The sequence below is a fragment of the Rhinoderma darwinii genome, chromosome 12 (assembly GCF_050947455.1).
Source record: "Rhinoderma darwinii isolate aRhiDar2 chromosome 12, aRhiDar2.hap1, whole genome shotgun sequence".
Taxonomy (NCBI): Eukaryota; Metazoa; Chordata; class Amphibia; order Anura; family Rhinodermatidae; genus Rhinoderma; species Rhinoderma darwinii.
The window spans coordinates 68293831-68307742 of NC_134698.1; the positions used below are offsets into that span (position 1 = coordinate 68293831).

General features: G+C 45.0%; 1 protein-coding gene across 1 annotated transcript; it reads left to right on the forward strand.

The window, feature by feature from the left end:
* Positions 1-775: 775 nt before the first annotated feature.
* On the forward strand, positions 776-10967 carry HSPA2 (heat shock protein family A (Hsp70) member 2). Its single transcript, XM_075843778.1, has 2 exons — positions 776-2278; positions 7615-10967. Exons 1-2 carry the CDS (start codon positions 851-853, stop codon positions 8092-8094), a joined length of 1908 nt encoding a protein of 635 aa, XP_075699893.1. The 5' UTR covers positions 776-850; the 3' UTR covers positions 8095-10967.
* Positions 10968-13912: the final 2945 nt, after the last annotated feature.

Consider the following 13912-nt stretch of genomic DNA (forward strand, 5'->3'; position numbering starts at 1 on the left):
TGTGAACAATGCCTAATCTCTGTTCTGATGGTGAATATAATTTGTTATTTTTATTATTTTAGGAGGGAAAAAGCAAGTTCTGATCATTTTCCGGATAATGTGGGGCTCAAGATCTGGCAAAGTCCCCATCAGAAATCCAATATTTTTCAATACCAGGAGATGGATGTTAAAGGGACATACATGCAATGATTGTTACAAATACTGTCCCTGTGTATTGCTCTACATGTTTTTTTATTATCTTATCTATGGTTTATTACACACTGAGATCATAGTTTTATATCAGTGACCATCTGAATTGCTCAGCCTGATGTATTTATTTAGACTTGGGCTGTTAAATTCCTTCCAAAGTTTGTTGAAATGCAGGAATTATCCCTGGAACCAAATAAGGATCGCGCTGCTGAAGATGCAGGAAGACGTCTGGCAAGTAACTGGAATGACAAACACAACAGACCAGCAGTGAGCCACGCCTACATGTCAAATAACACGTGTTGAGTCACATGACTAGCTTTGCCATTCATTTATTGGTTAACCTCGCTACAAGTCACGCCTTCCTCAGCAAAACGTTCCAAAATCCTGACGTTGCCATGGAAATCGTTCCTGACTGCCCGCCAGCATCCCTCCTCTGACCTAACTAGAAGACACTTGGTTAGTGAAAAAAACATATGTCATCCAATCATACAGCGTATTATGATGTTGCCGCGGGGCTACAGCTTTTTGATTGGTTTCTAAACTTGATGTTGGCCAATGAACGCAGAGGGCGGGAGTGTATAAAAACTAGCGCAGGACCGAACGTTACGCAGTTACTCGACGACCTTTGTGCGAGTGATTAGTTGTGTGAAGGTGATCTAGAATGGCCGCCAACGCTCCGGCTGTGGGGATTGATTTGGGCACCACATACTCCTGCGTAGGAGTATTTCAGCATGGCAAGGTTGAGATTATCGCCAACGACCAGGGCAATCGTACCACTCCGAGCTACGTCGCTTTCACGGACACCGAGAGGCTAATAGGAGATGCTGCTAAAAATCAAGTCGCGATGAACCCAACAAACACCATTTTCGACGCCAAGAGATTGATCGGCCGACGATTTGACGATTCCACCGTACAGTCCGATATGAAGCACTGGCCTTTCACTGTGGTCAACGACGGGACGAAACCTAAAGTCCAGGTGGAGTACAAAGGGGAGATCAAGGCGTTCTTCCCGGAGGAGATTTCGTCAATGGTGCTGATTAAGATGAAGGAGATCGCCGAGGCTTACCTGGGGAAGAACGTGCCCAACGCCGTTATTACAGTTCCGGCTTATTTTAACGACTCGCAGCGGCAAGCGACTAAAGACGCGGGGGTCATCGCCGGCATTAACGTGCTGCGCATCATCAACGAGCCCACCGCGGCTGCCATCGCCTACGGGCTGGACAAGAAGAGCGGCGGAGAGAGGAACGTGCTGATCTTCGATCTGGGCGGCGGCACCTTCGATGTGTCGGTGCTGACCATCGACGACGGCATCTTTGAGGTGAAGTCCACGGCCGGAGACACGCATCTGGGTGGGGAAGACTTTGACAATCGCATGGTCAATCACTTTGTGGAGGAGTTCAAGCGTAAGAACAAGCGGGACATCAGCGGCAACAAGCGAGCACTGCGGCGGCTGAGGACTGCCTGTGAGCGGGCTAAGCGCACCCTGTCCTCCAGCACGCAGGCTAGTATCGAGATCGATTCCCTCTATGAAGGCGTCGATTTCTACACATCGATCACCCGCGCCCGATTTGAGGAGCTCAATGCCGATCTGTTCCGCGGCACCCTGGAGCCCGTGGAGAAGGCGCTGCGGGATGCCAAGCTGGACAAAGCCCAAATCCGGGAGATCGTCCTAGTCGGGGGCTCCACCCGGATCCCCAAGATCCAGAAGATGCTACAGGATCTGTTCAATGGTAAAGAGCTCAACAAGAGCATCAACCCGGACGAGGCGGTGGCGTACGGGGCTGCGGTGCAGGCGGCGATCCTCACCGGGGACAAGTCGGAGAACGTGCAGGACCTGCTGCTGCTGGACGTCACCCCGCTGTCCCTGGGCATCGAGACGGCCGGAGGCGTGATGACCCCGCTCATCAAGAGGAACACCACCATCCCCACCAAGCAGACCCAAACCTTCACCACCTACTCCGACAACCAGGCCAGCGTGCTGGTGCAGGTCTACGAGGGCGAGAGGTCCATGACCAAGGACAACAACCTGCTGGGCAAGTTCGACCTGACGGGCATCCCCCCTGCTCCAAGAGGAGTGCCACAGATCGAGGTGACAATCTCTTATCTGCCAGAGTGATTGTTGCCCATGGCAACCAATCGGAGCACAGCTTTCGTTTTTCCACTGCAGCTTAAGAAATGAAAGCTGAGCTCTGATTGGTTGCTTGGGGCAACAAGGATAGTTTTACTGTTTTTATGTTAGAGATGAAGTAATGGAGAGTGAAATGGATAGAGGTCATAGAGCCAGCCTGGGCATAAGTAGTAATGGGCACAGGAATCACTGACTGGGTTACACTGCAGGCTTGTCTTTAGTACTGGGATCTTGGCTGTAGAAATGTCTGTTGTACTATTGGCCGGGCGTATGCCAAGAGTGTCCTTCTGGCATAGAATATATATATTAATATAGTTGCCAACATTTGAAATTTTTTTTTTTTCCAGGGACACTTTGGTTCTAGATTGGGAGGCAGCATATGTGGTGGGTGTGGCTTATCTAACGGGGGCGTGGCTATCTTCCCAGAATTTTTGCATTAATATATACAAACGCAAATGTCTGCACTGGTTTGGCTGACGACTACTATGGTGCCCAGTATCTCTCTGGTTGTATACAGGCAGGTGATGTCTCACTTTAGTCTGGGAAAACTTTGTGACAACCTCAATGGGAGCTTAGTGGCGGCCATATTAGCGGTCACTCAGCTTTCCCAGAAACGGAAATAACTGGGCAAAGGCTGAAATGAACTTGAAAGAAATCGACATCTCAAGTTCTTATAATTGAGGTCATATATTCTATAAATATAACCGTCTTTACCTGCAACTCGGCTGCTACAATTGCCTTCTAGTGTAGGCCGAAGATACAAACTGCGGCCAATGATAAAGCGTAATAAATAGTAAGAAATACACATGACACATGCAAAGAACGACAGATCCCATCTGTGAGGAGACGCATTTCTCACAATTGCCACACACCAAGAAGAACACCGCGTGGAGGCGATAAATCATTTAATATCGTTTACTAGTCGGCATATCGCGGGTACTTCCTCACCCCTATATCATCCGCTGCTTTCTCCTTTCAGGTGGCAAACTGTACACGGGTAACGCAGCGGTTTATTTACTTAGGTTTTGCCCCGCGGCCGTTACGCCGAAAGACTCGTCACTCTAGTCTGCCCGCACAACTGTTCCCCACTAGGGGCAAACTGAGGACTTTTCAAACCAAGTGATTTTTGTCACGCTCCCGCTACCCTCTGGTTTTTAGGCTACAAGTATTGGTCTGCCCATATCCACCATCCGGGCCCATTATATTACCAGCTCTAATAATAAAAGGGCTAGTCTATATGTGCTGACCACTACTGGTAGCGTAAAAACCAGCATACATAGTGCCACACTCAATCGCTGAGGCTGGATCCTTGCGTAGGCCGGCGTGATCCAGTGACGTCATCGTGCCGGCATGCGCAGGGATCCTGTCCCAGCGTCTTAAAGACTGCAGGGCTTACGTGGCCTGTAGCCTAGTGAATGGCAGAGCAGGGAGCTGCTGGTTTCCTGCTCCGCCATTGTACACAATTGAATATGAGGGGGTGGGGTTTGCCGTGACAGAAATTTGCTAGGACTGTCTCTGTAAATTTGGGACTGTTAGAAGTTACGAAGATTATTAAAGAGGCTCTGTCACCACATTATAAGTGCCCTGTCTCCTACATAAGGAGATCGGTGCTATAATGTAGGTGACAGCAGTGCTTTTTATTTAAAAAAACGATCTGTTTTTACCACTTTATTAGCGTTTTTAGATTTCTGCTAATGAGTTTCTTAATGCTAAGTGGGCGTGTTTTACTTTAGACCAAATGGGCGTTGTACAAGGGAGTGTATGACGCTGACCAAAGTAAAAATACGCCCACTTGGGCATTAAGCAACTCATTAGCATAAATCTAAAATCGCTAATAATGTGGTGAAAATAGATCGTTTTTTTAAAATAAAAAGCATTACTGTCACCTACATTACAGCGCCGATCTCCTTATGTAGGAGATAGGACACTTAGGCATCATTTACACGAGCGTAATATACGCGCGTGCTTTTCACGCGTGTCGTACGCACCTATATTAGGCTATGGGGCAGTGCAGACAGTGCGTGAGTTTTGCGCAGCGTGAGTCCGCTGCGTAAAACTCACGACATGTTCTATATTTCGCCGTTTTTCGCGCATCACGCACCCATTGAAGTCAATGGGTGCGCGAAAACCACGGAAGCACTTCCGTGCGAACTACGTGGTTCGTGCAACAGCTGTCAAACTCTGAATGTAAACGGAGTGTCATAATGATGGCGGCTGCGAGGAAATCTCGCAGCCATGCATCATACACTGATGACACACGCAGCTTTTAAGTGCCTTGCGCACCAAAACGCCGCGTTTTTTGCGTGTGCTAAACGCACACGCTCGTGTAAATCAGGCCTTATAATGTGGTGACAGAGCCTCTTTAATACATAACAACAAATCTTGTCAATGGAGTCATGCACACCGACATTCGGGAGCCGGTATCCTATGATGTGGCCGCTACGCGTTTTGTTGGGTTATGCACGCCACCAGAGTTGTTTTCAGGATGTCCTTCACCCGGGGTAAAGATTCCAGTAAATTTCTTAGCTCTGTATCTAAATACCCTGGCCAAAGCAAAGTGGTGTGTTGGCAGCGCTCAGGGCACTTGCCCCACCTTCATGCCACCGTGTTTGAAAAGCGGCAGAAATATTTCTGAAGGACTTGCACAATTTTTAATCTTGTTCTGTGTCCTATACGACATTTAAGAAAAAAAAATGCATCAAAGATTTCTGGTGAAACTCGCCATAGTTGCACCATTTTGGGCTAAAACTGTCAGTATTCAGAAACTTGCGGCAAACTTATTACATAGTGTTCGCCAATTTGATCATTTGGCTCAAGTTTACACCAACTGTTCTTTTTTTGTGAAGTGTAATTCTTACAACACTCGAATTCATAGATCTGCGCAAATGCTCTAAGTGGTGTATAGAATTGACTACCACAAGGGTTCAAGGCTCAACGTCCAAGCTTAGAATGATCGAATCCTGGATCCATTCCACTCAGCGCTGGATCTTAGAATGGTAGGGTAACCCCAAGTTAGTAACCGTCCCCTTGATAAGCTGAATATTTATGAGTTAGAGGTAGGGCCGGGGCGATTATGATCAAAATCCTGATTAATTGAACATGTAACTTCGATTACTATTAATGAACGATTATTTAGGCCTCACCCCCTTTTTGCATGCCACGCCCATATTTGCATACTACACAATTGAATTAATATTTATCCACTGAGCCTGCTGTATACTACGGTATATAATATACCAAAATGAAAAGATTTTATACATACCCCCTGACACTGCCCTCAGAGTATATTGCCACAGTGTTCCCCACACACTATAATGCCCCCATAGCTGCCCTCCACACACTATAATGCCCCCATAGCTGCCCTCCACACACTATAATGCCCCCATAGCTGCCCTCCACACACTATAATGCCCCCATAGCTGCCCTCCACACAGTATAATGCCCCCATAGCTGCCCTCCACACAGTATAATGCCCCCATAGCTGCCTCTACACAGTATAATGCCCCCATAGCTGCCCTCCACACACTATAATGCCCCCATAGCTGCCCTCCACACACTATAATGCCCCCATAGCTGCCCTCCACACAGTATAATGCCCCCATAGCTGCCTCTACACACTATAATGCCCCCATAGCTGCCCTCCACACAGTATAATGCCCCATAGCTGCCTCTACACAGAGTAATTCCCCCATAACTGACTTCCACGCAGTATAAAGTCCCCCATAGCTGCCCCCTCACAGTATAATGCCCCCACATCCCCAATAGTGCCTGATAAAAATAATAATATACATACTCACCTAACCCCGTTTCAACGACGAGTAGAGATCCCTCTGGTCTGTGCGGCATGGCGCAGACAGGCGCGATCACGTCACTGCCTCGCGTCCGGCGATACATCGTGAATGGTAGGGCATTGGATTCAACTGTATCTGCGTCCTGAAGATGCAAATACAGTTTCAACCGGGAATAAATAATTGATAAAACCGATATCCGCAAGGAGACGTTGATTAATTGTGCTGAATTTAGGGTTTTGGTTTTTGTTTTTTGTTTTTTATTGCCCAGCCCTAGTTAGAGGACCTGTCACCTCTACTGACATGGCTGTTTTAGTAAATACTTGCACCCCCTATAAAATAGCACTACTTTTTTACTTTTTTATAACTGCATTGTGACGTTCCTCTGTTATTCCTCCTGGAAATGTATGAATAAACTGGCAACTGGGCATACCCCTTTTATTAAAAAAATAAAGTAAAAAAAGTTAGACATATTTGGTATCGTCACGCCCGTAACAACCCCGACTATAAAGCTATTACATTATTTAAACCGCACGGTGAATGCCGTAAAAAAAAAAACAATGCAAAAATTGCTGTTTTCTGTGAATCCTGCCTTAAAAAAAAATGTGATAAAAAGTGATCCAAAAGTCACATCTACTCCAAAATGGTACCAATAAAAACTACAAGTCGTTTCGCAAAAAAAAAGCCCTCATACAACTGCATCGGCGGAACAATAAAAAGGTTACGGCTCTTCAAATATGAAGACACAAAAACAAATTTTGGGAAAAAAGTTTTTACTGTGTAAAAGTAGTAAAACACAGAAATTCTGTATAAATTTGGTATCGTTGCAATCGTAACAACCCGCTGAAAAAAAGTTAATAAAAGTTAATCAATAAATTTTATATACCTCAAAATGGTGCTATTACAAAATACAACTTGTCGCGCAAAAAAACAAGACCTTATACAGCTATGTCGACGCAAAAATAAAAAAGTTATAGCTCTTGGAATGCGACGATGGAAAAACGCAATTAATAGCTTGGTCATTAATGTTTAAAATAGGTTGGTCATTAAAAGGGTTAACCTGTCCATGGTCATGTGATGCACACAGGTGCTGGGATCGTTACAGGGTCATGTGATGCACACAGGTGCTGGGATCGTTACAGGGTCATGTGATGGACACACAGGTGCTGGGATCGTTACAGGGTCATGTGATGGACACACAGGTGCTGGGATCGTTACAGGGTCATGTGATGGACACACAGGTGCTCTATTAGTTACCGGTACAGTATGTGTATCAGAGCTGGGTCTATCGATCTCTCCACCTGTGTGTACATCACATGACCAGGACATCGTTGTAGTCACTGGAAGTAAACAATGAATGTTCCTACTGAATAACAACAAGCAGAGATATTGAAAACTGAGGAGTTAATACAGAAATTATATTGGAAAATTGTCTAACTTTTAATTATACAAAAAAAATAACATTAATAATCACGTTTATTCTTTGTGTGTTTCTTGTATTTGTCTCAGGTAACCTTTGATATTGATGCCAACGGCATACTGAACGTGACAGCAGCTGACAAGAGTACCGGTAAAGAAAGCAAAATCACCATCACCAACGACAAAGGTCGGCTGAGTAAAGAAGACATTGATCGAATGGTGAACGATGCAGAAAAGTATAAGGTGGAAGACGAAGTCAACCGAGAGCGCGTGTCAGCCAAGAATGGGCTGGAGTCCTACACCTACCAAATCAAACAGACGGCCGAAGACGAGAAGCTGAAGGGCAAGCTCAGTGACCAGGACAAAGAGAAGATTTTGTCCAAATGCAAAGAGGTCGTTGATTGGCTGGAGAGGAACCAGATGGCTGAAAAAGAAGAATTTGAGCACAAGCAAAAAGAATTGGAGAAGTTGTGGAACCCAATCATGAGCAAAGTGTACCAGGGTGGAGCGGGCACCCCTGGCACTGCAGGGGGAGGAGCTGGAGGCCCTACTATAGAAGAAGTAGATTAGATTTTACATTGGGGGTTCTAGGTCACTGCTATATACAATTACCAGTGTATTGTTAGCTTTTCCTTCTAAAGGCTTACAGTCCCTACATTTTATATGTAGCACTTTAATAGCGAAAACCTAAAGTACTTAAAGAAAATCTCCACTGTTAGGGCCTGTTCACATCACCGTTTGCTTTCCGTTCCGTCTCAGGTTTCTGTCGGGTGAACCCCGCAACGGAAAGTGAAAGTACAGCTTCCGTTTCAGTCACCATTGATCTCAATGGTGACTGAAACATCGCTAAAGCTTTCCGTTCGTCACCATTCCGGATGGTTTCCGGTTTTCCGACGGAATCAATAGCGGAGTCGACTGCGCTATTGATTCCGTCGGAAAACCGGAAACCAGCTGGAATGGTGACGAACGGAAACCATTAGCGATGTTTCCGTCACCATTGAGATCAATGGTGACTGAAACGGAAGCTGTGCTGTCACTTTCCGTTTCCGTTGCGGGGTTCACCCGACGGAAACCTCCGACGGAACGGAAAGCGAACGGTGATGTGAACAAGCCCTTATGGAAGTTTCCATAGAGTCTTTAAAACATTTGTGTCAACAATGCCAACACCTCAGGCTTCACAATAAGGCCAGGACCACACACGCAGTATTTGGTGCAGTTTTTAGGCTCGGTTTTGTTAGCCAAAGCCAGAAGTGGATCCAAAAGGAAGGAAATGTATAAGGAAAAGACTGATAAATCTCCTTTCTTTTGTGTCCACTCCTGTGTTTTGTTTGGTTAAAAAAACGGCATCAAAACTGTGTGTAGTCCTGGCCTTACAGTATTACTGGCGTGCAGGGAACAGCTTTGATATTTGGGATCTCCATGCATATTAGTAACAGGGCGAATGTTAAGTCATTGGCACTGTTGACTGCTGCGAAGAAGAAGCACGGGATATACAAACTCTAAGGGAATTTCCGCTAAGGTGGAGATTTCCTTTTGTTCCTGTTGACCTTTTTCTAGCTGTTGCCAAAGTCGTAGCTTTAATGCTCAGGGTAGTAAGTGTATTTTTTTAATAAAAGTCCCTCAAAAATAGAATGTGTTTCATTGTCCCATTATATGGTAGGTATAATAACTAGGCCACGTGTACATATGGGAGAGGTCTTTATAGTGATGACATAACTAGTACTGCTTAATACAAACATTTGTATTTTGGTTGTTAAATGGTAACTAAAGTTTAAAAAAATGTTTGACATACCATAGTGACATGTCAGAAGTTTTGATAGGTGGGGGTCCGAGCACTGAGACCCCCACAGATCGCAAAAACTAAGCGGAAAGCCGAGTGAGCAGTGTATAGACTTTCTAATGAGCCTGCACACCGTTTGCTTGGCATTCTGAGGAAAACCGATCAGAAACAAAGCGGCACAGCGCTCACCCAAGCACTTTTGCCGCTTTGTTTTAGTGATCGGTCGGGATCTCCGTGCTCAGACCCCCACCAATCAAAACTTGACATGTCAAAAGTTTTTAAAAAGTTTAGTTACACTTTAAAACAGTGAAAAGTTATTGTAAAATACGATTTGAAGATTTAACATTTCTTATATTAATGGTTCAGAAGGCCGTAATGCGGCAGCAAGACACGCAGACCACGCGGTTCAAGTGAATCAAACTCCGTTCACTATAGAACCCTATGATGATCTAAGTTGGGTTTGCTTGAAATGCAGGGAAAGGGGCTCATGGGGCCTGTCAGTCCCCAAGGTGTATTCCAGCCACCAACATGTATATGGAGAGGTAGGGAAATAGCCCTTTAATATCAGACACTGTAATGGGTACTTGCAGTTATGTTTCTGACCATCTCCTGTTTAAAAGTGGAGGCGCAACCGTACAGTGCCGGAGGCTTTAGTGTAACGCTCCAGAAGATGATACGGTTGCCTAGACAACCGTACCTATTTTGTCTCACATCGCCACTTTTGAACTTCTGGCGTCAGACATGGTCCGCTACATAACTGAACGCTTTAGATGTCCAATTTAATGTTAAAGGTGACGTTTCCTTAACACTTTGTCAGCAAGTATACAAGACGTGAAAGAATCAAAATCCCTATAATATTTTGTCATGTATGTAATAGCCTGGGTCATGCGGTGTGTGTGTGTGTGTGTGTGTATATATATATATATATATATATATATAGTTCAGACTATGTTAGTGGTTAAAGATTGATATGGAGTTCTCCTTTAAATATCATTCATTTAGGCCTTGTTCACATCTGTGTTGGAGGGCCTCTATTGTAGATCCAGCCGAAAATACCGGAAGCAATAGCGCAGCATGCTGCGCTATTGTTTCCGTAAATGCACAAATACCGTGACGAAACACATTAAAGTCAATGGGTTCCGTCGGCCGCTGGTGGTTGTGCAACAGAACCGGCGCTTCTGACATAGCAGAACAACAGAAAGCCGAATGCTGGTGTGAACCCAACCTTACTGCCATGGCAGGGTCAGAATACAGTAGACGCTTTGTTTTTCAGGAAGGACTTCACTAGTTATATAGTCTAATATATTCATCATCCTTTACTTAGTTCTGTCATTGGAATTATTATATATCAGGGACTGGCTTTATATTTGGGTATTGCAACTACCATGATCCAGAGATCATGAGAATTGTAGTTCTGCACCCGTCACCTCTACCTTATAAGAACCATTGTAATAACTGTTTCAGAAAAGTTTAGATTCCAAGAATATTGGGAAGTCTTAACATGATGATCATTTCGGGTTTTCGCTTTAATCTTCATGCAAAGGGGAGTTTAGTGCCTTGGTGTAAAATGTTCTGCTGAATGGGTTGGTTAACAGAATGTATTCCATTATTCGTTGTATGTTCAAACTCTTTCCCTTACGATTAATAAAATATTTTCTCAGCAGGTTGTTGAATGAGTTTTCTTTGAAATATACACTTGTTTGTTTTTGTTTTAATCAGATAATTTTTATTAAAGTTTCAAAAATATACAATACAAAACATTACAGACAAACCCTTTCCCTAACCCTCCCCCCAGGCACCATCACAAAATACAGAATTACAAGGTATGAGGTAGAACATGTTGCAATTATCGGGTACGTTAATCACATAATACAAGGTATATGAGATACAACATAAATTATCAGGTAGGTTAAGCATCTCCAAACCAGTATAACACAGACCAAATGTATGGCACATATGCTCCTCTCTAGTTCCCCCCTTCTCCTTACCCCACATCCATATATGTAATCTGTATACAGAACATATGGTAACCACCATAGGGAGTTCCTGAACAGATTTTATGATACAGATTCCATTATGCACAGCCATGGTCCCCATATGGAATCAAATTATTATTTTTTTTCCTCTTTACGCTTCACAAACAGCCTTTTCCAGTACAATCATTTTATTCATTTTCGCAATGAATTCGCTCCTAGTCGGCGGGGTGCCTTGTATCCAGTGCAGTGCAATAAGTTTTCTAGCTATGTATAACAAACAGCCTTGCAATAGCCATACGCTCCAGGATAGGGGACGAGGTATCCACAATATACCCCAAAACGCACTCCATAGGAGTCCCCTGCAGCATAGGCCCATAGGCATCCTGAATCAACTTCAGTACCCCTGTCCAATACGTGATTAACTGTGGGCAGGACCACAACATATGCATATGATCAGCCCCATCTTCCGCACATCTGGGGCAAGTCGAATCACTCCGCACCCCAATGTGAAAAATAAATTTAGGAGTCTTATACTCTATGGATAATATATAATTGGGAAAGGCGCCCAGCCTCACTAAGAGAGACCTTCGGAACTGCTTCCATGATATCTGTCCATTGTTCTTCAGATATGGGACCCATATCTCTTTCCCATTTTCTAGAAGCCATGAAGGGGTATTTATCCAAAAATGTACTAAGCAACAACTGATAAATGTGTGAAATAACCCCCGATGTAACACTCCCAGTATGTAAAACTGACAGCACCCCATCTGCGTGTATTACCAAATCCACAGCCCTCTTCTGGGCATCTAAAGCATTTCTTATCTGCAAATATTGGTAGGAGTTTCGAGGTAATGCAAACGCCTCTTGGAGCTGTTGGTAAGTTTTAAATACATCCTCCTGGAGCAACTGTGAGACATGGGAGATGCCTCTGGATTGCCAGCCTTCAAATCCCTCAAGAGAGAAGAACTCTGGAAGTGCCTTATTCCCCCATAAAGGTGTCAAAGCTGTGCAGACCCCCATATCGCTAATGGATCAGACCTATACACTTACATGTTTAGCAAATTAAAGGGAAACTCAAATTATGGCTTTTTTAATTATTTTTTTTTTTTTTTACCCAAAATGAACATTAAAAGCTTTAAAGAGGCTCTGTCACCAGATTTTGCAACCCCTATCTCCTATTGCAGCAGATCGGCGCTGCAATGTAGATTACAGTAACGTTTTTATTTTAAAAAAATGAGCATTTTTGGCCAAGTTATGACCATTTTTGTATTTATGCAAATGAGGCTTGCAAAAGTCCAAGTGGGTGTGTTTAAAAGTAAAAGTCCAAGTGGGCGTGTATTATGTGCGTACATCGGGGCGTTTTTACTTGGACCTGGGGCAGGAAGTGAGTGACGTCACAGCGTGATCTCTCGAGAACACGCTGTGTCTGCACTGCCTGAAGCTGGGCGTTAACGAAGAGAAGTGGATGATACTTCTCGTCAGAACGCCCAGCTAGTAAAAGTAGTAAAAACGCCCCGATGTACGCACATAATACACGCCCACTTGGACTTTTACTTTAAACACGCCCACTTGGACTTTTGCAAGCCTCATTTACATAAATACAAAAATGGTCATAACTTGGCCAAAAATGCTTGTTTTTTTAAAATAAAAACGTTACTGTAATCTACATTGCAGCACCAATCTGCTGCAATATCAGATAGGGGTTGCAAAATCTGGTGACAGAGCCTCTTTAAGGGGCTCTCCACTTTGGAAATTTATGTGTGGTGACCACTAGGAAACATGGGAATTGAAGCATTAGGCTATATCCACATCACTTTTTTTTGCCTACGTCGAGATAAAGCTAATCTGTGACAGATGCCCTGAGGGTAAGGCCACACGGAGCGGCCCTGACACGGTCACGACGCGGCTAGCAACTGCGCTGGCACCATGTTCGGCGTGGCTGTCAAATACCCTGTTATTGTCTGCAAAATTGTGCTGCAATTAATTAATACACCCTTTATGGCTGCACCATTTTGCAGATAAAGGGCCGTTTTACCTGCAATAACGTTTTACCTGCAATAACGCGTCACCATCGTGTCAGGGCCGCTCCGTGTGGCCTTAGGCCTCATTCACACGGCAGGGTTTCCCGGCCGGGTGCCGGCCGTTCATAAATCGGCCGGCACCCGGCTGCATTAGGAATGATAGACCCCTAATGGGGCTATTCACACGACCGATTTTTTGACGGCCGGGAAATCCGGCCGTCAAAAAATAGGACATGCTCTATCTTTGCCCGGCCGCCCGGCTCCCATAGAAGTCTATGGGGCCGGGTATTACACGGCCATCACCGGAATGTGTTCCGAGTGATGGCCGGGTTTCCCGGCGGTTGCGCTCTATCTCCTCCTCCTCACAGCGCAGAGTGCATGTGAGGAGGAGGAGTTGATGCCATTCTGATGAATGGCATCGCTGTACACTGTGTTGCAGGGCCGGGGTGTACAGCAGGTGGAGGGAGCGCTGCGCTGGCTCCCTTTCCCTGCTTGTTAAAAGCACCCTGGCTCGGCGACACCTTCGATGGCGCCGCTAGTAGCAGCAGCTGCTGCCGCTGCGGCTGCTACTGCTGCAGCGACGCCACTATAGCAGAGCAGGGAGGTATCTC

What these genes read in the sequence shown, in the direction of transcription:
- HSPA2 (XM_075843778.1), top strand. Translation starts at nt 851, where the DNA reads ATGGCCGCCAACGCTCCGGCTGTGGGGATTGATTTGGGCACCACATAC. An exon ending in GAGGAGTGCCACAGATCGAG is followed by an intron (nt 2,279 to 7,614) that starts GTGACAATCTCT and finishes TATTTGTCTCAG; the next exon opens with GTAACCTTTGATATTGATGC.